Source organism: Aythya ferina (genome assembly GCF_964211825.1).
Source record: "Aythya ferina genome assembly, chromosome: 2".
Taxonomy (NCBI): Eukaryota; Metazoa; Chordata; class Aves; order Anseriformes; family Anatidae; genus Aythya; species Aythya ferina.
In genome coordinates, this window is record NC_140297.1 from 944,763 (window position 1) to 964,302 (window position 19,540).

The 19,540-nt window shown below is 62.0% G+C and overlaps 2 protein-coding genes across 2 annotated transcripts; both read left to right on the top strand.

Moving 5' to 3' along the window:
* LOC311431551 (zinc finger protein 783-like) lies at positions 1-6,886 on the top strand. The gene is made up of 6 exons (XM_084509111.1): positions 1-96; positions 193-594; positions 1,202-1,328; positions 3,001-3,114; positions 3,358-3,468; positions 4,757-6,886. Exons 1-6 carry the CDS (start codon positions 73-75, stop codon positions 5,674-5,676), a joined length of 1,698 nt encoding a protein of 565 aa, XP_084365237.1. The 5' UTR covers positions 1-72; the 3' UTR covers positions 5,677-6,886.
* Positions 6,887-9,721: 2,835 nt separating this feature from the next.
* On the top strand, positions 9,722-17,082 carry ZNF777 (zinc finger protein 777). The gene is made up of 6 exons (XM_084509107.1): positions 9,722-10,108; positions 11,004-11,396; positions 12,514-12,640; positions 13,369-13,482; positions 14,285-14,539; positions 15,251-17,082. Exons 1-6 carry the CDS (start codon positions 10,085-10,087, stop codon positions 16,342-16,344), a joined length of 2,007 nt encoding a protein of 668 aa, XP_084365233.1. The 5' UTR covers positions 9,722-10,084; the 3' UTR covers positions 16,345-17,082.
* Positions 17,083-19,540: the final 2,458 nt, after the last annotated feature.

The window sequence follows — 19,540 nt, forward strand, 5'->3', positions numbered from 1 at the left end:
CTCCCCCCGGACGCCCTTCTCCCCCCTTCGCCCCCCGCGCTCCTTCTCCCCTCCGCCGCCCCCCGACGGGCCATGGCCGATTGGGCCCCCGCGCAGGTAAGCGCACGGTTCCCACCCCCCAAAATCCCCCCCCCCCTTCGGGGGTGCCTGCAGCGGTGCAAAGCTCGGCCTCGTCCCCTCCTTTCCCCGCAGGACCTGGAGTGGGCCATGGAGCCCCAGGAGCTGGCCCTGGAGCAGCCCCTGGCAGCCCCCGAGGAGGGCCCCGGCGGCGAGGCCGAGCTGCCGGCCACCGCCGAGCTGTCCCTGACGCTGGTGACCGAGGTGCAGGCGGTGGACAGGAAGGTGGACGCGCAGGCGGCGCAGCTGATGAACCTGGAGGGCCGGATGCGGATGGCCGAGACCAAGCTGATCGGCTGCGAGAAGACGGCCGTGGAGTTCGGCAACCAGCTGGAGAGCAAGTGGACGGCGCTGGGCACCCTCATCCAGGAGTACGGGCAGCTGCAGAAGCGCCTGGAGAACATGGAGAACCTGCTGAGGAACAGGAACTTCTGGATCCTGCGCCTGCCCCCCGGTGCCAAGGGGGAGGTCCCCAAGGTAACGGTGCCCGCTGCCCCCCGTGCCGCTGCCCCGACCCCTATACGGGGCACGGAAGCCCACAGCGGCAGCCCCCTTGAAGGACACCAGTGGTGCAGCTTGGCCCAGCACCACAGGGCTTGCCTGCTCGCTGAGCACCAGCACAGGTCCTTTTGGGTCCTTTTGGGTCCTTTTGGGTCTTTTTGTGGGGTTACGTGCCCCTCAGCACCCATCTGTGGTGCTCAAACCCAGTGCGGGGCCGTGGATTCCCGGCTCTGGATGGTGCTGGAATCACGCCGAGCGTGGCACAGCGTGGCTCAGCCCCACGTGCCTGCCCAGTGCGCCCAGTTCCTCTTTGGAGGTGGTTTCTGCAGAATTGCAGCAAAAAAAAAATGAGAAATGAGCCTGTGCCCGGCGAGAGGCACTGCCTGCAGCACGGGGAGGGTGAATGGGGCACGAGGGGTGGGCAGGTGAGGGGGGAAAACCCCACCACGTCCCTTCACCGGGCTGCCTGTGCTGAGACACGGGGCAGGAACGAGACGTGTAGGAGTCTGAATGAGGAAACATCCCCAGATGTTTTCTTCAGCAAGAGGCAAAACAGCCGAGCATACGTTGCTTCTAATTGCAGGTCCCCGTGGCGTTCAGCGACGCTTCATTTAGCTTCTCGGAGGAGGAGTGGAAGAACTTGAACGAGTGGCAGAAAGAGCTCTACAGGCACATCATGAAAGGCAACTACGAGGCCGTGATCTCCATGGGTAAAGTCTGGCTGGGGTTTGCCCCGCGCTTGCTGCTGTCCCAGGTCTTCCAGGGCCAGGCTGTGCCTGGCGGATCGGGGAGGGAGGGTGCTGAGCGGGTCTGGTCAGGGCTTGTGCTGGCTTCTGACGGCTCCTCATGGTGCTAGGTGCACGAGGGACGGATGGTGTGAGCATCACCGCAGTGACCCCGTCTCGCTGACGGTCTCCGTGGCCGGTAGGAGCTGGGCGAGGACCTGGGTAGTGAGGAGGGGGAAGCGAGAGACCCTCAAGCCCAGCGACGATGGGGAGAACGGGGAGTTTCCTGGTCCCGCAAAGGTCCACAGATCCACTGCGCTGGGGGCATCGGCGCGCTGCCGCTTCGGGCGAGTGCAAGCAGCAGGGGGGTGCCCTGCCTCGGGTTCCTTCCAGCCCCGTCTGTAGGGGATCACCCATCCCTTCCAGCCCAGGGGAAGCAGGGCGAGGTTTGTCCACCTGAGCGCTCTGCCCAGCCCCAGCCTCGTGCCGGGGAACGTCTCTGTCCCCAAATGTTTTCATGTCTGCTTCTCCGGGAGAGCCGGAGGGCTCGGGGCAGTGCGTTCGAGGCTGCAGGATCGTGCCCTGCGGGCGCCTTCCAGTGCTGGCTGTGGGCCATGCCTGTGCTGCACCTCTGGAGGCGTGCTGCCCTCACAAGGGTTTCGGAGCACCTGCCTGTTTTGCGAAATGGTCTTTGCCTTGGCTGAGCATCCTCCTGCAGCACTTGGGAGCACTGACATCCCTGGTAGACACCCATCCCGCCCTCCAGGCAATCCAGGGCCTTTCATCCTTTTTTTTTCTTGTTTTTCTTCCTTTTTTTTTTTTTCATTCTTTTTTACTCATGTAGATGGTTCTTGTGCGCAAAGGAAAAAGGTAAAGGATAAATACTGCCCCCGTTCTCCCGTTCAAAAAAACAATCCTGCATCCTCCTCTGGGTGCACAGGAACGTAACGGTCCTGCTGGAAGGGATCTGTGGGTCTGAGCCTGGAGCTTAGAAAAATGTATCTGTGCTTAATCTGAAGGTTTCCTTGGTTTGAGTAACTGGGTTTGGAGGCGAGCTCCTCGCATAAGGCTAACGGATCCAGTAGAGCAGTGGTGGAAATGAATGCCCAGAGACAAACGCTTGTTGTTTCGAAATTAAGTTTTCCGCTCTCCCTGCTAGGAGAGATTGTGATTTTCCCCTTTCCCGCACCAAAATCCACAAGCAGCCTGTGCCTCGGACGAGTAGGAAGGAACGGTTCTGGCTGTGGCAATCCGGGGCCGGAGGGAACCGTGTGGGGAGGGCACCTCCGCTGCTGCCGCTGGCTGACAGCTCTGGTTCTGTCCCCAAGCTGAAGCTCCCATTGCAATGGATCCGCGGACCTTAGCACAGAGGAGAAGAGAGGAAGCCTGGAGGTAAGCACAGATGCATTTTCTTATTCTCCTCCTCACGCTGCAGGCTGGGAGGTGCTCCTCACCTGAGCAGAGTGTGCTCCTGCAGTCCGCTCATGTCCCCAGGGCCCAGACAAGGTGAGCGGTGCAGGTGTGGGAGAGCATCTTCCCAAGCCTCTGCTTCCATTACCCGTCCTCCCCAGCAGCGAAGGAAGGTTGGTGGGCAAAGGTCGAGGAGTCTCTGTCCCGCCAGGCGAAGGAAACGTTCTGATCCCTTTTTTACACGCAGACACTGCCATTTCCAAACCCGACCTCCTGTCGCGGATCGAGCAAGGAGAGGATCCCAACACCGAGGACCAGGATGACTCTGAGGGAGGAGAAACTCCCACGGACCCCAGCACTGGTGAGCCATAAAGTTCCCGGGACCCGGTGGGGTGATGGAAAGCAGCTACAGCTGCCGCAGCCTCTCTGTGCTCTTCTCCTGGCTTCTGCCGACGCGTTTTGCCGGCGCCGTCCTCCAGGTCAGGGTGGCTTTGCCCTCCTCGTCGGCTCCTACCCGCTGCTGCCGTCGTTCCTGAAATCCCCTGGAAAGCAGCTGCGGGGTGCGAGCGTAAACTCACGCTGTCCTTCTTCCTTCTGTGCGCAGAGTTTTCCTTTCCTGGTCCCGACGACAGCTCGTGGGGTAAATACGAGGAGACTCTGGCTGAAAGTCACGACGGCTCCGAGGGAGAAGAGAGCATGGAGGCCCCCAGTACATGTGAGTTGGAAGCTTCACCGAGGTAGAGGGGCAGAGAGAGGTGGGCTCGGGCTCCTGGCTCTGGCCGGGGACATTCCCCGCGTGAGACCCTGCCGTCACCGTGGTCTCTGCCAGCCTCGCCTCGGGCTCAGCGTGGAGCTGGACCTCAGCCCTTGCAGACGGATGGGCACGCGTGCAGGAGGAGCTCCGGTACACAAGCAGCAGGCTGCAAAAGCAGCTGAGGGCTCCCGAGGGGGCGCGGGCCACCCGCACGGGGTCGGATGGCTCAGCGAGGTGGAGATGGGCTGGAGCAGGCGTAGCGCAGGCACGCTTCGGTGGCGTTAGCTGCAGCGTTCTTACAAGGCTTCCACGCGTATGTAAAGTGATATTTTTCACAGCTTCCTGTGTCAGCCAAATGTCAGGCTTTGTGGCGCAGCAGAAGACACGTCCTTGTCGCTGCCTGTCACCCCAGGTCCCTGCTTTGAAGCCTGGGAACACGTAAGCCGCTTGGGGAAGCTGTGTCCTGCTTGGACGTGTCTGGTTTCCTGGCCTCGTCCTCGCAAGCAGCCGAACTGCTCTGGCTGGTGCTTTTCCAGAGTTTCAGCCCGATCCATACCGATGGGCCCGTTTTCAAACTGCACCTTGACAAATTTGGCAAAGGGACAAGCAAGCGGCGAGACAGGGAGCGATGAGCGGTCTGCTCTGTGCACGCAGGCGCTGGGCATGCCTCCACCTTCGCGCGCTCTGCAGAAACCTGTGGCTTTTTCAGGCCTTTCCTCTGTACCCCCAGATCCTCCGTGCTCTTTTCATCCTCTGTTTGCCAGGGTCCTTGGCAGGAGCTTTGAGTTCCCGTTTATATCACAGGAGATCATTCAGCCCCAGGCCTAGGCAAGATACAAGCGCAGAAGAAAAAGAGGTTTTATCCCCCTTCTTTCTTTCTCTCCCTCTCTCTTTTATTTTATTTTTATTTTTTTTTGCCTTTATCCTGTACCACACGCCCTCAGTGACATGTTCTGGCTCACCTCTTGCTGAGAAACCTGCTTTTTCTCTTTGCCAAGCTAAACAGAGAGGTCTCACCATCACAGCGTCTGAGCTTTCCCCAGCAGTCGTCACATTTGGGCTTTATTTGTATCGCAGTGCTGCTCAGACAGCTCCCGGTCAGGGCTTGCAGCCCTGTAGTGCCAGGAACCCTCCTGGGTGCACAAAGCAGCCGCCACCTCTGCCCCCCCCCAAAAAAAAAGAATCGCAGTCTAAATAACACGGCCGTTCTTATCCCAAAGCAATGACATGCATGTCTCTGCCCCGTCAGATGCGCAGCAGTGTGAGGAGGAAGGTCCTGACAGCCTTGAGCTTCCGAGCTCGTTGGCAGGGAAGTGGGAGGACGTTTTCTCAAACCCGGAGGAAGAGGTGATGAAGCCAAGCGGCAAGAGCCGGGGCGGCTCGACCCCGCAGCAGAGAGCCCCGACGGGCAACGGGCTGAGGCGCTCCGCTCGCCGCGGGAGAGACTTGGCCAAGAAGGACGCTCCCGAGGAAGCGGCCGCCGTGGAGGGGCCGTACATCTGCTGCGAGTGCGGGCAGAGCTTCCTGGACAAGCAGCTCTTCGCTGCCCATCAGCGAGCGCACGCGGGGGAGGAAGCCTGCACGTCCCTGGAGCCCGGGGAGAGCTTCAGGCAGAAATCCAAAACCTCCCCGAAAGGCCAGGGCCCGTCCCGCTCCAAGGCGTCCAAGCGCGCCGACGCGGAGAAGAGCTCCGCTTTCAAGTACGGCTTCGTCAGGCACCAGGCCAACAACATGGTGGAGAGGCCGTACACCTGCTCGCAGTGCAAGGAGAGCTTCAGCCTGGAGGTCAGCCTCATCTTGCACCAGAAGCTCCACACGGGGAAGGGCGACGGGCCGCTCACCTGCACCTACTGCGGGAAGGACTTCCGAGACCTCTCCAAAGCCATCCGGCACCAGCGCATCCACACGGGGGAGCGGCCCTACCAGTGCACCGAGTGCGGGAAGAGCTTCATCCGACGGGACCACCTGCTCAAGCACTGGCGGGTGCACACCGGGGAGACGCCGTACCAGTGCCCCGTCTGCGGCAAGCACTTTCGCTACAAGGAGTCCCTGAATTGCCACCAGAAAATCCACTCCCGCAACCCCCGGCCCATGGAGGAGTCGCAGCACAACCTGGAGTCGGCCACGCAGACGGGCCACTTCTGCCTGAAAAAAGAGACGAAGCAGTAGCGCCGCGCGGGGTGGCCGGGCGGAAGGGCTCGCGGTGACGATACGGTCCAGCCGGTGGACGTGCGGCGTGATGGGAGGTGAACTTGTATCGCAGCTCATCCATGTGGTCGTGCTACCAAGCCCGCTTTGTCGAAGCATCGTAGGAATTCCTCTTAAAAAAAAAAAAAGAAACTTCAAAACACGAAGGCCTGGGCACCTCTTGAGCCCCGCGGGGTGACGTGGGACTTCCACGGCGGTGCAGGCCTCGCGCTAGTTGTCCCCCGCGCAGGTTCGGATTATTGCCCGTAGGGAACGCTCCCGAGAGCTTCTCTGGGGTCTGTATTTAGCAGGTGTTTCCCCACCTATCGTTGTGCATATTCAGGAGTGACGAGCTTTCGCTTTTCGTTCTTTTCCACTCGTTTCACCGCAGGGCTGGAGGGCGGGGAGCCGCCGCTCCGGCTGCGCTGACGCACCTCCAACAGCGGCCCCGGGGGCTGGGGTCCAGGGAAGAGAGGCGAAGCAGGGAGGTGGTTAGGGGCACGGCTCAGAACTCGTCGGAGGCAGGAAAGCAGAGAGGGGAGAGCGGCCAAGAGCAAGGTGAGAAAAAAGAAGGTGTAGGAGGGAAGGACGCGAAGGAGGAAGGGCTGAGGACATTGGAGCAGGAGGAGCCGGGAGGGCAGCGTGTGGGCGCACGGAGGCACGGTCGGGTACCTGACCCGGAGAAGGGATGTCTCTGTTCTTTTGAAGGACGTTGCTTGCACCGGTCAGGCTGCAGTTTCCTGACGGTGCCGCTGGTCTGTTGTAGGAACTCTTGTCCATGAAGGTGATTTTACTCTTTATTTTTTAACTGGGTTTGGTCTCACACTCAGGTAAGTCAGGCAAATGAAAGGAACTTCTCCTAACCCCTGTAAAGAGCTGTTTGGTTTTTAGTTAATCTAGAAGTAGGATAATTATTATTATTATTATAATTATTATTATTATTATAATACAAGGAAACGTGTGGCACTATACTTCACTGTTGAACTAAAACACTTAAATGTATGAGGTAACTTACCGCAGTTTTTCAGACGTCTCTGTAAATATCGGTTGAATTCTCTCGGAGCTCAGTGGTGTTGTTCCCAAGGTGACTGTAAGTAGTGTCTCTTCCGCTGTGTATCGTCGGCTGCTGGTTTGTGACTGTGTTTTGTAAGAACTTTTGTAAAGTCTGTCAATACAGTGTTTCCATTCTGAAGCCCGTGTCGGGTGAGCGATCGCGTTCCCCTCGCCCAGCCTCTGTGTTTCTCTCTGTGATGACTGCACACACTTGCCCTGCTGCACCTGGCTGTTATTTATCAGCGTTTTTCCAGGTGCCTTGCACAACTGGAGAACTGCACCGAGCCCAGCAAGGGCTGCTCCCATCCCTTAGTGTCCGTGCCCAACATCCGAGGAGCCACGTCCTGGAGGAGCGCTGCTCAGCGCGGCTCTGGGGCTGCTGCGTGTGCTGGTGCTCAGCCTTTGGGGGTCGTGTTTTTAAGCTTTTTCTCCCCTGACATCTGGAAGCAGACCTTGGTTTCACACAAAATTATCCCTGCACCTCCAGGAGCTGGCCCGTACCGTGCACAAATGCTGCGGAGGTGGAGCAGGGACGCTGCCGCCTGCTCGCCCACTGGCCCTGCAGCACCCACCGGTGTCTGTGGTGGGTGTGGAGACCCCCCCCGTGTCCTCTACAGATCCCTCCTTCCTACCTCACCCAGCTGGGGTGCCCCCGTGGCAGCCTGGCGAGGAGGTACCGGGGTGCACGGGGCCGCAGGAGGGCAGCTGCTAAGCAGGGCAGCGCTGTGGGCACGCTGGGTTTTGCATCACGGCTTCCTCGCTTGCACCTACCCACACTTTTTGTACCAGGGCTGCCAATAAACTGTTCCTGCCAGGCCTGGCCCCGCAGGGCAGTGTGAGCTTTTTGTCTCAGGGGGATGCAGCTCCTGGGGCTGAGCTCGGCCCCGCGGTGCTGGCCGTGCCAGAGTGCCTGGACAGTGTTTTTTTTCCAGCCCTGTGTCCCCTGGGTTCCTCTGCTGGGCTGATAGAGCCTGGCTCATTGTTACCATCCCCTTTCCCAGTCCTGCCTGCGGTGGGATGACCAACAGAGTCCTGATGAGGCCAAAGGGACTGGGACATGAGCAGGGTGGCTGTGGGTCACAGCCGGCAGGGGACAAACGGGGAGGTGGCGTTTGGCTGGAGAGGGGACACCCAGCCAGCTCCCCCCGTGCTCTGCAGCATCCAGTGGGGATGGGATGGGGATGGGATGGGATTGGGGATAGGGATGGGATGGGATGGGGATGGGACAGGCTTGTGGCATGGTGCTGGATGTGGCAGCTCCCAGCTCCTGGGGGCAGTGAGCACGTGCTGGGCAATGCACGCGTGGCTCATGAGCCCACTGCACATGGTCACGGGTTTAAATCTGCGGTGCATGTGTGTGCTCCCTGCATGTGCATTATACGTCCGTGTAATATATACGCACGGCCAGCAGCTCATCCAGATTCTTCTCTGGCTGCTCACGATGCGGGTTAGCCAGAGGGACCTGGATGCATATTAAAACTCAATCTATATAATAAATAAATGGCTCCATCCCTCTCCATACGCACACGGTGGGATGGGGTGGATCTCCCCTCTGTCCCTACCCAGCGGCTGCCCCCAAGGTCCTGGAGCTCCATGCGGAGGGGACAGGCTGGGTGCAGGGACACGCTGTCCCCACCACCCCTCACCAGTCCCTGACTGTCTCCAAAGTGTCCCAGCCCTGCCTTGATTCCTCCCCAAAACCTCTCTGAGACCAGGTGTGGCCCCATTTCAGCACCGCAGCAGTGCCGGGATGCTGCCTCGTCCCGTCCTCCCCCCCGTCCCCTCCCTTTTTCCGCAGACCAAATGGTTTCCTGCCCGTCCCCATGCTCGGTGTCACCGACTTCCCCCCATTGTCACCCTGGGCCAGGGGGCCCCGGGGTTGGGAACAGGAACGGGGCCACGTGGCGGGGGCTGCTGCTGCATATGGGGCCTGGATGGGATGGGATGGGGATGGGATTTGGGATGGGATGGGGATGGGGATGGGGATGGGATGGGGATGGGGATTGGAATGGGATGGGGATGGGGATGGGATGATTGGGATGGGATGGGATGGGGATGGGGATGGGATGGGGATGGGATATGGTGGGATGGATAGGATGGGACAGGATGGGACATAACAGAATGGTTTGGGACACGATGGGACGGGATGGGATGACACAGGAGATGTAACGGGACGGGGCAGGACGGATGGGACCGGACCCGAGGGGGCAGCAGGGGCTGACCCCGCCCGGTACCGGTGCCCGGGGCGGTGCCTCCCGTCGGTGCCGCTCCTCGGGGACCGATCTGGGAAGGGGAGGGGAGGGGGGGGTCAGATCGGTGTGGGAGGGGGGGGGGGGGAGGGACGGAGGGCGGTCTCCATGGCAACGCTGCCCTCCGGCCGCCATTTCGCGACACCACCGGGGGGGGGGGGGGGTGAGGGGACAACGAGGGGGCGCCCGGAGCCCCCCGCATCCATACCGGGACCCGGGGGGGGGCGCCCCGATCGCGGCGGGGGCGCTGCCGTCGAGGGGGGGGCTCCGGGGCCGCTCCAGCGGGGGGGGGGCTGCCGGTTCCTGCAGCGCTCCCCAGTCCCTCCCAGTCCCCCCCAGTCCCTCCCAGTGCCCCCCAGTCCCCCCCACATTCCCAAGAGGCCCGGGGGCCGCTCTGCGCATCCCTCCCCGCATCTCCCGTCGGTGGCGTCGGTGGAACCGGACTTTTAGGGGCGGGGGTGTGTGTGTGGGGGGGGCCACCCGTTAACGGGGATCCCCTCGGGGCCATTCCCTGCTGTTTCTGCGGCCCCGCTGCCGCCGTTTCCCGGCTGGGGGGGGGGGCCACCGACGGCGGGGGCGGCGCGGTGATGCCGTCGGTGCGGCAGAGGGCGCTGCGGCCAGCGGGCGGGGCGACCCCCACCGCTCCTCCTCCTCCTCCTCCTCCTCCTCCTCCTCCTCCTCCCCCCCCAACCCCCCCCCAAACCCGGTTCGGCCCCCGGCGAGGCCCCGCGCGGCGGCGGCGGCGCCGTCCCCGTCCCGCCCGCCCCCTGCCGGTGCGGCGGGGCAGCGGCGGGGCCGGAGCGCCCAGCGCGGAGCCGGGACCCGGAGCCGTTCAGCTCGGTCTCTCGCCGCCGCCCCGTCGTCTCTCCCCCCCCCCCTTTCCTCCTCCTCCGGTGTCCCCCCCCCCCTTTCCTCCGTTCCCCTCCCCAGCCCCGTCGATTCGCCGCCTCCCCCCACCCCCCCCCACCCCACGTCGAGCCCCGGCGCTGCCCCATGCCCGGCGGCGGCCACCGGAGGTGAAGCAGCGAGCGGGCGCTGGATCCTCCCGGCCGCGGCCCCCGGGGCTCCGGGCAGGGAACAAAGGGGCCATGGCCGAGGGGGCTCCCGCTCAGGTAAGGGGGCGGCCGCCGCAACCTCGGCCGGGGGGGGCCGCGGCCCGGCCCCGAGCCGTCCCAGGGCCGCACCGTCGGGGCGGGCCGCGCCGTCGAGGCCGCGGCTCGGTTGGAGGCGGCCGGGCCGGGCCGGGGGCTGTCAGCACCGGGACCGCGGCTGCGCCCCCCCCAACCCCGTCCTTTTTTCCTTCCCCCCCCCCCCGTCCTTTTTTTTCTCTCCCACCCCCGACGGGGCGGCGGCGGCGCGGGGAGCCCCGGGGGGGCGGCGCGGCCGGGCTGGGCCTTCGGGGCCGGTGGAGACGGCGCTGCCGTCGGGGCCGCCGCCGGGGCCGGGGCGCCCTTCCCGGAGCCCCGCCGCCCCCTCGGGGCCGCCCCCCCCCCCGGGGCGCTGCAGAGGCCTTGGGGGGGGGGAACCGGCGCCGCCGGGCCCCCCCCCATCCCCGCAGCTCCCCCCCGGTGGCGCCGTGGCGGAGCCGTCTGGGCGCCCCCCCCCCTTGCTGTCACCCCCCCCCCACCTCGGTGACAGGTCCCCCGTGTCACCTCCCCGTCCCCATGGCGACAGGGCGGCCGGCAGGGTGACAGCGCCCGCCTGTCCCCCCGGGGTGTCCCCTCCCCGTCCCCATGGTAACGGGGCTGCGATGTCCCCTCTGTGTGTGTGTGTGTCCCCCCCTCCAAGTGTCACCTCCTGGGTGACACCCATCCCGCAGGACCCGGCCCTAAGCAGCTTAACGGGGTCAGCACCCAGCGGGGACACGAGAACACGAGACGGGACGGGGACATCGCCGCCACCACGGGGTGGCTCGGCCCCGAGGGGGTCCCCAAGCACCTCGGGGGGCTGGGGGGGGGTCCCCAGGGTTGTGCCCTTCCCCGGTGACCCCCCCGTCCCTACCTGCAGGCGCCGGAGCTGGTGATGCAGCCACGCTGCCCCTCGCCCTTCCAGCCGCCCGCCGGCCCCGAGCGCACCTCGGAGAGGGAGACGCAGACGGCGGAGCTGTCCCTGACGCTGGTGGCGGCCGTGCAGGCGGTGGAGAGGAAGGTGGACTCGCACGCCACCCGCCTGCTGGACCTGGAGGGCAGGACGGGGGTGGCCGAGAAGAAGCTGATCGACTGCGAGAAGACGGCGGCGGAGCTGGGCAACCAGCTGGAGAGCAAGTGCGCGGCGCTGGGCACCCTCATCCAGGAGTACGGGCTGCTGCAGCGGCGCCTGGAGAACATGGAGAACCTGCTGAAGAACAGGAACTTCTGGATCCTGCGCCTGCCCCCCGGCAGGAAGGGGGAAATCCCCAAGGTAACGGTGTCCGGGGCTGGGGAGAGGGCAGGGAGTGGGCGCAGGGCGAAGGGGTTGCTCCCCAAATTCTTTCTGTGAGCGGGGACGGCCCCGACGCGGGGCAGATGCTCACCAAGGGGACCTGGGGGGAGCTCAGATGGCAAACCTGCCCTCCTGGGCAGCCCGGTGTGCCCCGCGATGGGATGCCCGTGGAGGGAGGGAGGTGGAATTGATGGGGGGAGCATCTCCCCATAATCCAGCTGGCATTTAGGGAGGTTTCAGTTCTGGCTCGGCCAGCTGTGCCACAGCAGCTCACCTCTAACCACCAACGGAGGTTGAATCAAGGACCCATGAAGGCTCAGCGGCTCCTCCTCTGCCACTTTTGGATCCCCGAGGATGGGTGGTGGTACCCGAGGAAGGAGCACGCGGGGTCTGCGGTGCCAAGCACGGGGGAACCTTGGGGATCCGCAGGAAGATGAGGAGCGCCCGCCCTTCCAGCCTGGGCTCAGCCGTGTTCAACAAAAGGCTCCCACCATGAATATTCATCCGCTATTTGCATTTCATGACTCTGGCACCAAAAGTTTGCTGATGGGACCCTTCCCCACACGGGGAAATCAACGGCACCGGTCCCCGTGGGTGTTTGGGGGAGGAGGATCGACACCAGCCCCGGGGGGAGGCACGGCTGAGCATCGCGGGGAGCTGGGCACAGCCCCTGCGAGCCGGCCGCATCCTGAATTTATCTGCAGAAATTACTGCTCGGCCAAACAGCCTCGGAAGCTGCCGTCTGCTCCCGGACAATTTGCGAGCAATAACTAATGATAACTCAGGGCCTGGGTCGAGTTTTCCCTGGAGTTCTGGGGTAATTGAATCCGGGGTTTTACGTCAGCTCATCAATAGAGATGAGGTCCAGCCGCGGCACCCGGTTTTTATCTCGTTTGCGCTCCCTCCAGGCGTGCACGAACCCGGGTGTTTGGACGAGCCCTTTGATGTCACAGGATGGAAACTCGGGTCTCGAAGTTGTTTTCCAATAAAAACACAAACCCGGTGGCGGCCACGAAGGAGCTGGCCATGTCCACGGGGTGAAAGGAAGCGAGGGGCGAGGTAAGGTCCCCTGAACCCCTGGTGCTTGTGGTTGCAGGTGCCGGTGACCTTCGACGACGTGTCCGTCTATTTCAACGACAAGGAGTGGGAGAAGCTGGAGGAGTGGCAGAAGGAGCTGTACAAGAACGTGATGAAGGGGAACTACGAGTCGCTGATCTCCCTGGGTAAAACACGGGTGGGGTGCCCCCTTTCTGCCTCCAGGTGGTTTCTTGGGAATCCCTGGCTGCCTGCGCCCCCAGGCGTCCTCCATCTCCTCCTCGATTTCACAACTTGACCCTCCTGAGACCCAAAAGTCCCAGTTTAAAAGGAGACTGAAAAAATACAGGAGGAGGTTTCCAGTCCTGCTCTTGCCTCCTGGTGATGCACGATGCACCAGCTGAGGGCGAGGTGGGCTGGAGACCTCTCGAGGCTCACTGAAAAAGCTGTTGTAAGGGCTTCCCTTCGCCTTCTGGGTCTGTTACTCACGTACCTCTCCAGAGAAAACTTCTGCAGGGACCCAGGGGAAAGAAAAATTGCCTAAAGCAGCGTGAGCTGCGATCTGTTGGGGCTTTATCTGTTGGACCTGCAGGAGAAATCCCTGTTCTGCTGGGGCCAGAGGTGAAACACTTTTGGCTTCAGGAGAGACAGGAATTCGCCTGCGAAATTCGAAAGTCATGCAAGAAAAATGTTTGGGTTGGGTTTGTTCTTTAAAGCAGTTGCTTTGTGTGTGGCACCCGCAGCTCCTGCCCCCGTGGCTGTCCGGGGAGCCCACCCGCAGCACCAGGCTGCTCTGCGTGCGGGTCCTTGGTGGCTGGTCCCCAGTCCCTTCGTGTTTTCTCCCTTGTGCCGGGAGAGGTGGAAGCTGAGCCTGAGGATTCCCTCTCTGGTAATCCCTCCCTCTCTCTCCCGACAGACTATGCAATTTCCAAACCCGGCGTTTTGTCCCAGATCGAGCAAGGGGAGGAAACGCGGGTCAGGAACGAGCAGGACTTGGAGGAGAGCGAGATCATCACCGATGCCACCGCAGGTGAGAGCAGCGTGACGAGGGCGTGAGGGGAGCTGGGACAGGCAGGAGGGAGCAAGGCTAAAACACTCGGTGCCAAGAGCTGTGGTGGAGGAGACGAGCAGGAGGAGCAAAAACAAACAGGGAAGGGTTCAGCTGATTGATGATTTGATGTCCAGGTGTGGCTCAACACAAAGCAGGGCTGGTGGAGCCCGGAGAGGGCACCAGGAGCTGTCAGCAGGGGAAAGATCCACGGTCAGAGCACATCCTGGGGAGCTTGGTGTGCTCGTGACCAACCGAGGGAGCTGCAGCCTTCCCCAAAAACTCCCCTCTGTCTGTTCCTGCTGCCTGGCTGGGCTCGCCCTTTGCAGTGCCCCCGCAGCCCGTGCGCACCCTGGGGTGTTGAGGGGTCCCTGCACCGCTGGGGCTGGGCAGGGAGCTGAGCTGGCACCACCGAGCTGCCAGGGGGCTTCTTGGGCTCGAGAGAAGGGTGGACAGACAGACAGACAGACAGGGAAGGAAGGAGGGACATCTGCAGGGCTCGCTGAGGTGCTGGGAGCGGAGGAGGTGTCCTGGCAGAGGTGGTGTTGGCTCCGCTGCTGGTCTCCGGCCTCGGGTTGGGTCACTCCGACCTGCCCGGGCTCCTGGTCATGAGGATTTTGAAGTTAAATCAGGGCCAACAGGAGGAAATCCTCTGCTGGCTCAGCCCCACAGCCTGGGGATTTGGGGTGGCCGAGGGGCACCGAGGAGTGGGCGTGGGGTCCCCAGACCCTTTGGATTCCCAGCTCCTGGGGCTGACGCCGGTGGGCACCTCTCTTTGCTGCAGCTGGCATCAGGGTTGTGATCAAAACGGAGGAGCTGCTTCCCGAGGACAGCCCCGAAAACCCAGAGCTGCACGGGATGTCGGGACAGTCGGAGGGGAGTTTCCAGAGCCCGGACGAGGAGGCCGCCTGCGAGAGCCCCTACGGCTCCGTCTCCCCTCCCAGAGACCTGCCGGGCACCAGCCTGGGCGACCCCTCCGAGTACGTGGCTGACTTCAACGAGATCCAGAGGGTCATCGTGCACCACGGCAGCTGCACAGGTGAGAGGTGGGGAGAAGGCTTGGAGGGAAAATTGGGGAGAAATCCCCCCCCGGATCGGTGCTGAGCGTCATCCAAAGGGGCACCCGACCTGCTGGGATCCCCTTTGGGAAAAGCCTTTCCCGAAAACTCTTGTCGGGGCAGGAAAGGGAGCAAAGCCAGGGGCTGCAGAGGCTGGGCAGGCGTTGGGTTTGGGGTGGGGATATCGGGGTGACAGCCTGGGGAACGAGGATGCTGTTTAACAGGGACAGGGCCACACTTTTGCACGTGCATGGAGTGAGGAAGTGCACAGCTTTGGGAAGGGGGAGCTGCTGGGGGGCGGATTGCAAGGGGAAGGGACCTGTCCCCGTGTTTGGGGACCTGTCCTCATGTTTGGGGACGTGCCCCCAAAAACACAGAGCTCAGGGAATGTCCAGAGGCCAGGGATGAGGGTGGCTGGATTCATGATGTGTGAGCTTTCAGGTGAGGCCAGGGGGTGGAGGGGAGAGAAGAGGAGGTCTCAGCGGGCACCTCGGGAATGGTTTTTCCCCTGCTGACCCCTCTGTCAGAGGGGAGAGGGCCGTGCAATGGAGACAGCTCAGTGTGGGCTGCCTCTTTGTGGGAAAGCCTGGCAGCTCTTCCTAGAAAGCCTCTGGACTCAAAGTCCACTGTGGGGTGACAGTCAGGGATCCACCGCACGCCCACCCTCACCAAATCCTGCTTTCTCCCCGCAGAGGACGGGATCGTGATCAAGACGGAGGAGGAGGAGGAGGAGGACGACCCGGACACGCTGGAGCCCTGCACCATGTTCTCGGGGAGGACCGAGCCGCCCTCCTTCCCCAACCACGAGGCCGGGCTGGGCTGCGAGGCTCAGTGCAGCTCCAAGGCGCCGCCGCGGAGCCTGGCGGCCGGCCGCGTGGGGAAGCCCCCCGCCTGCGAGAGGGACTCGGGGGAGATGAAGCCGGCCATGGCCCAGCAGCGCAACCGGACGAGGGAGAGGCCCTACATCTGCCCCGAGTGCGGCAAGAGCTTCATGCTGAAGATCAACTTCGTGATCCACCAGCGCAACCACCTCAAGGAGGGGCCCTACGAGTGCCACGACTGCGACCTCAGCTTCCGCAACAAGCAGCAGTTCCTGCTGCACCAGCGCAGCCACACGCGCCGCGGCGTGGGGGTGCCCCGGCGCCCCGAGCACGGCCTCAAGCCCCAGCCGCGGCCCCCGCCCCCGGGGAAGCCCTACAAGTGCTCCGAGTGCGAGAGCAGCTTCAGCCACAAGTCGAGCCTCAGCAAGCACCAGATCACCCACGTCGGGGAGCGGCCCTTCACCTGCGGCGAGTGCCGGCGGAGCTTCCGCCTGCAGATCAGCCTCATCATGCACCAGAGGATCCACGCCGGCAAGAGCGAGATGGCTTTCCTCTGCCCCCAGTGCGGCAAGAACTTCACCCGGCCCTCCCACCTCCTGCGGCACCAGCGGACTCACACCGGCGAGCGGCCCTACCAGTGCAGCCAGTGCGAGAAGACCTTCAGCGAGAAGTCCAAGCTCACCAACCACTACCGCATCCACACGCGGGAGCGCCCGCACGCCTGCGCCGTCTGCGGGAAGGGCTTCATCCGCAAGCATCACCTCCTGGAGCACCAGCGCATCCACACGGGCGAGCGGCCCTACCACTGCACCGAGTGCGGCAAGAACTTCACGCAGAAGCACCACCTCCTGGAGCACCAGCGGGCGCACACCGGCGAGCGGCCCTACCCCTGCACCGAGTGCACCAAGTGCTTCCGCTACAAGCAGTCCCTCAAGTACCACCTGAGGACGCACATGGGAGAGTGAGGGGCTGCCACGGCTTCCTCTCCCTTCCCTCCCTTCCCTCCAGCCCTCCTCCTCCTCCTCATCCTCCTCCTTCGCTCATCTCTCCCCCCCCCCCATCCCTCCATCCCCTCCCACCCCCCCGGCTCAGGGCATGGACATCAAGGAAGCTTTGTGTGGTAGCGCCGCTGCTCTGGTGGAGACAGCTAGGCCGATTGGAAATAAATTAATTAATTAAAGCAAGCAACGCGCGGCAAAATTAAGAGATTATATATATATAAAATTAACAGCAGCAGCTGATTTAGGGAGGATCCTCACCATCGACAACGACAGCCAACGACAAAGGAAAACCTGTACAGGGTGTTTTGCCGGAGTAGGACTCGTAACTGCTTTTTAAATCTACTGTTTGGTTTTTTAAATAAATGTGGAGGAACTTTTTATTTGATAAGCAAACTTAGGATGGCCAAGCTATATATATATATATATCTTTTTTTTTTTTTTTTTTTCTCTCCCGAGTGCTCCGCAGGCTGATTGTGGCACAGTCACTTTTTGCCCGGGAGCTCTGCAGAGGTGCTGCTGCCCCGGCGCCAGGCGCTGCCACCTCTCGGGGGTGGCCGCGGGGCGGCGGGGAGCTCCGGCAGATGCAGGGGGCAAGGAGGGTTCTCTGTGTATCGAAACTGGAAGCGCTGACAGGTGCCTGCCCGGCTCTCGGGGCTGTGACGCACTCATGGATTATACAATAGAATAAAATGCTAGTTCCAGTCCAAGGACATCTTTCTGGTAGGGCCCCGCCACCGAGGCTCCTCCAAACGCTCGTTTCTGGCAGCGGCGACCCCGGGCACCCGGCCCTGCTGCTGCCACGAGAGCTGTGCCCAAGGGGTCACAGGCGCGAGGTGCGGTGCATGGAGGCAGGAGGATGTCCCCTGGGTCCTGCCGTGGGTGTGTGGCTGTGTCCCCAAAGGGCTGAGACCCACGAGCCCATCCCGAGCTGCTCCTGCTCGCCCCCGTCCTCCTGCGATGATCCCTGTGGGGTCACGGTGTCCCCGTGCACAAAACTTTGGGGTTTATGCTGCTCTCCTTAAACACATCTCAGCGAGAAGGGCTGTCCATGCCCTTACCAGTGGCATTGCAGAGCCTTTACCAGCTCTGCCCCCAAATCAAGGGGGTCTTGCTGCTGGGAGACCCCCGGTGTGCAGGTCCCCGGTGTCTCCGAGCTGTCCCCATCGCATCCCGGCCACGTCTGGGGCAGCAGCGCTGGGTTCCCGGCCGGGCACGGGGCCGTGGTGCTGGATGTGGTGTGAGGAGGTGGTGTCACCAAACACAGCGGTGATGGGAGAGGTTATGGGGGCCATTAAAAAACACGATTTTTGGGTCAACTGCCCTGCCGTTTCCAGAGCCAATGCTGTATCGAAGCCCTGGCATTTCCGTGGTTCTCAAAGCACGTTTGCCAACAAGGCTCGTGGATATCGACGTGTGCGTATGAACAGCTCCTAAATTTGTCATTCCCAGACTCTTCCGAGCTAGGAAGCAACCCAGCACAGCCAGGAGCACTTTGGGGCTGCCAGGGCAGGCTCTGGCCAAGGTTCCTGGGTCTCCGCCACCAGGCTGCTACCCAAAACGTGCTGGTAGCCATTTGGGTTTTGGGGTCCATGTCCCCCTGCTTGTAATTAGGAAGATGAAAAAAAAAAAAGCAAGAACCGAACCGATTCTATTTCTCAGCACCCCGGTTCATGGCAGGAGGCTGGCAACACCACAGCCCAGGCGGCCTCCTTTTTTTAATTCCTAAGAAGAAATAGGGGGAATGGTGGGCAGCCCTGGGGGGCAGGATGGAGCCCGGAGCCCCTCACTGGGATTTATTTGCCTGCGGAAGGGGCGCAGCGAAGCGGGCGGCCCCAGGAAGCCGCTCGAGCAGGGGATTACGCTGGGCTCCCGCTTGTCCCAGCTGCTGCCCTGGCACAATCCCTTCAGCTGCATTAACCCTGAGCCCGGTGGGTGGAAATCGGTCGCCGCTCAGCACCGCCGGCCCGCTGGGGAGAAGCTCCTGGGCACGTTTCAGGCTGTAAATGATTTAATTTCTTTAAGTGGTCGAAGCACCCAGGGCGGCCGTGCCGAACCGCAGCCCTGAAGGCTCTGAGTGCTCGGGAATGGGATTATTTTTAACCAAATTCCGAAAGCTGAGACCCGAAAGCATGGACACACAAAGGGAGCCATGGACACGTGCACACACTTGTGCACGTGCACAAGGTGGGGTCCCCAGTAGGCAGGCGTCGGGGTCTCCTTTGGGAACAGATTGGGGGGCATTTTGGGCACAGGTTGGGGTCTCCTCTGCATGTGGGGTGGGGTCTCCCCCCTCAGGAGCCCCTCCACCAGGGGCACACCTCGGAGGAGCAGGAGTTTCTGTTCAAAATTTACGTTTCTGTTCCGATTTATGGAGCGCATCCGAGCCGCAGCGCTGCTGTCACTCCCAGCCTCTTCCCACAAATCCCACTTCCAACACCGAAAGTTGTTTTTTCCTAATAAATAATAATAAAAAAAAAGCCCAGAAACTTCAGGGTTTCCACACGAAGCTGTTCCAGAAATGTTCCTGGCCAAAACAGCTGCACACCGGGCTCTCTCTAGCCGGTTGGTAACAGAGGTGGGTGCTGTCACTGAGCTCAGCCTTTCCCAACCGAGGTAACCTCAAAAACTGTGCCCCACTCACCCCTCTCTGCCCCCCCAGGGTCTGTCAGGTGATGCAATCTCACTCCTGCAAATCTAACCCCCAAATCACCAAATATGCTTTTATTTTCCTCTAGGAGACAGTCCAGACCATTATTATTTATTTTTTTTTCCTAGAAAAACAGAAAGAAGAGTTTAATCCCCAAGGAGAAAACAAAAGCGATGCACTGATGGTTATGTGTCTGCCATGCCCTCCCTGCCTGTCCGCCCACCCCTCTTCAATGGCACACCCCGTGTTTCCCTCTCCCCATCAATTTTTATCCCCGTCCCCATAACACTGCTGTTTCCTCCCTGTCCATCCCATATATCCCTCCATCCTGGTCTCGTTCAGCTCCGCTGTCATTTTGGGACATCCAGCCTTGCCACCTCTCTCCCCTCTCCTCCTGCTCTCCCCCCCAAACCCTTTTTCCCTTTCCCCGTGCTCTTTGTCCCCCATCTCTGCAGCACCGCATCCTGCTTCGTGTGATGTTATCTGGAGCCGGAGGTGGTTGCACCTCTGTGC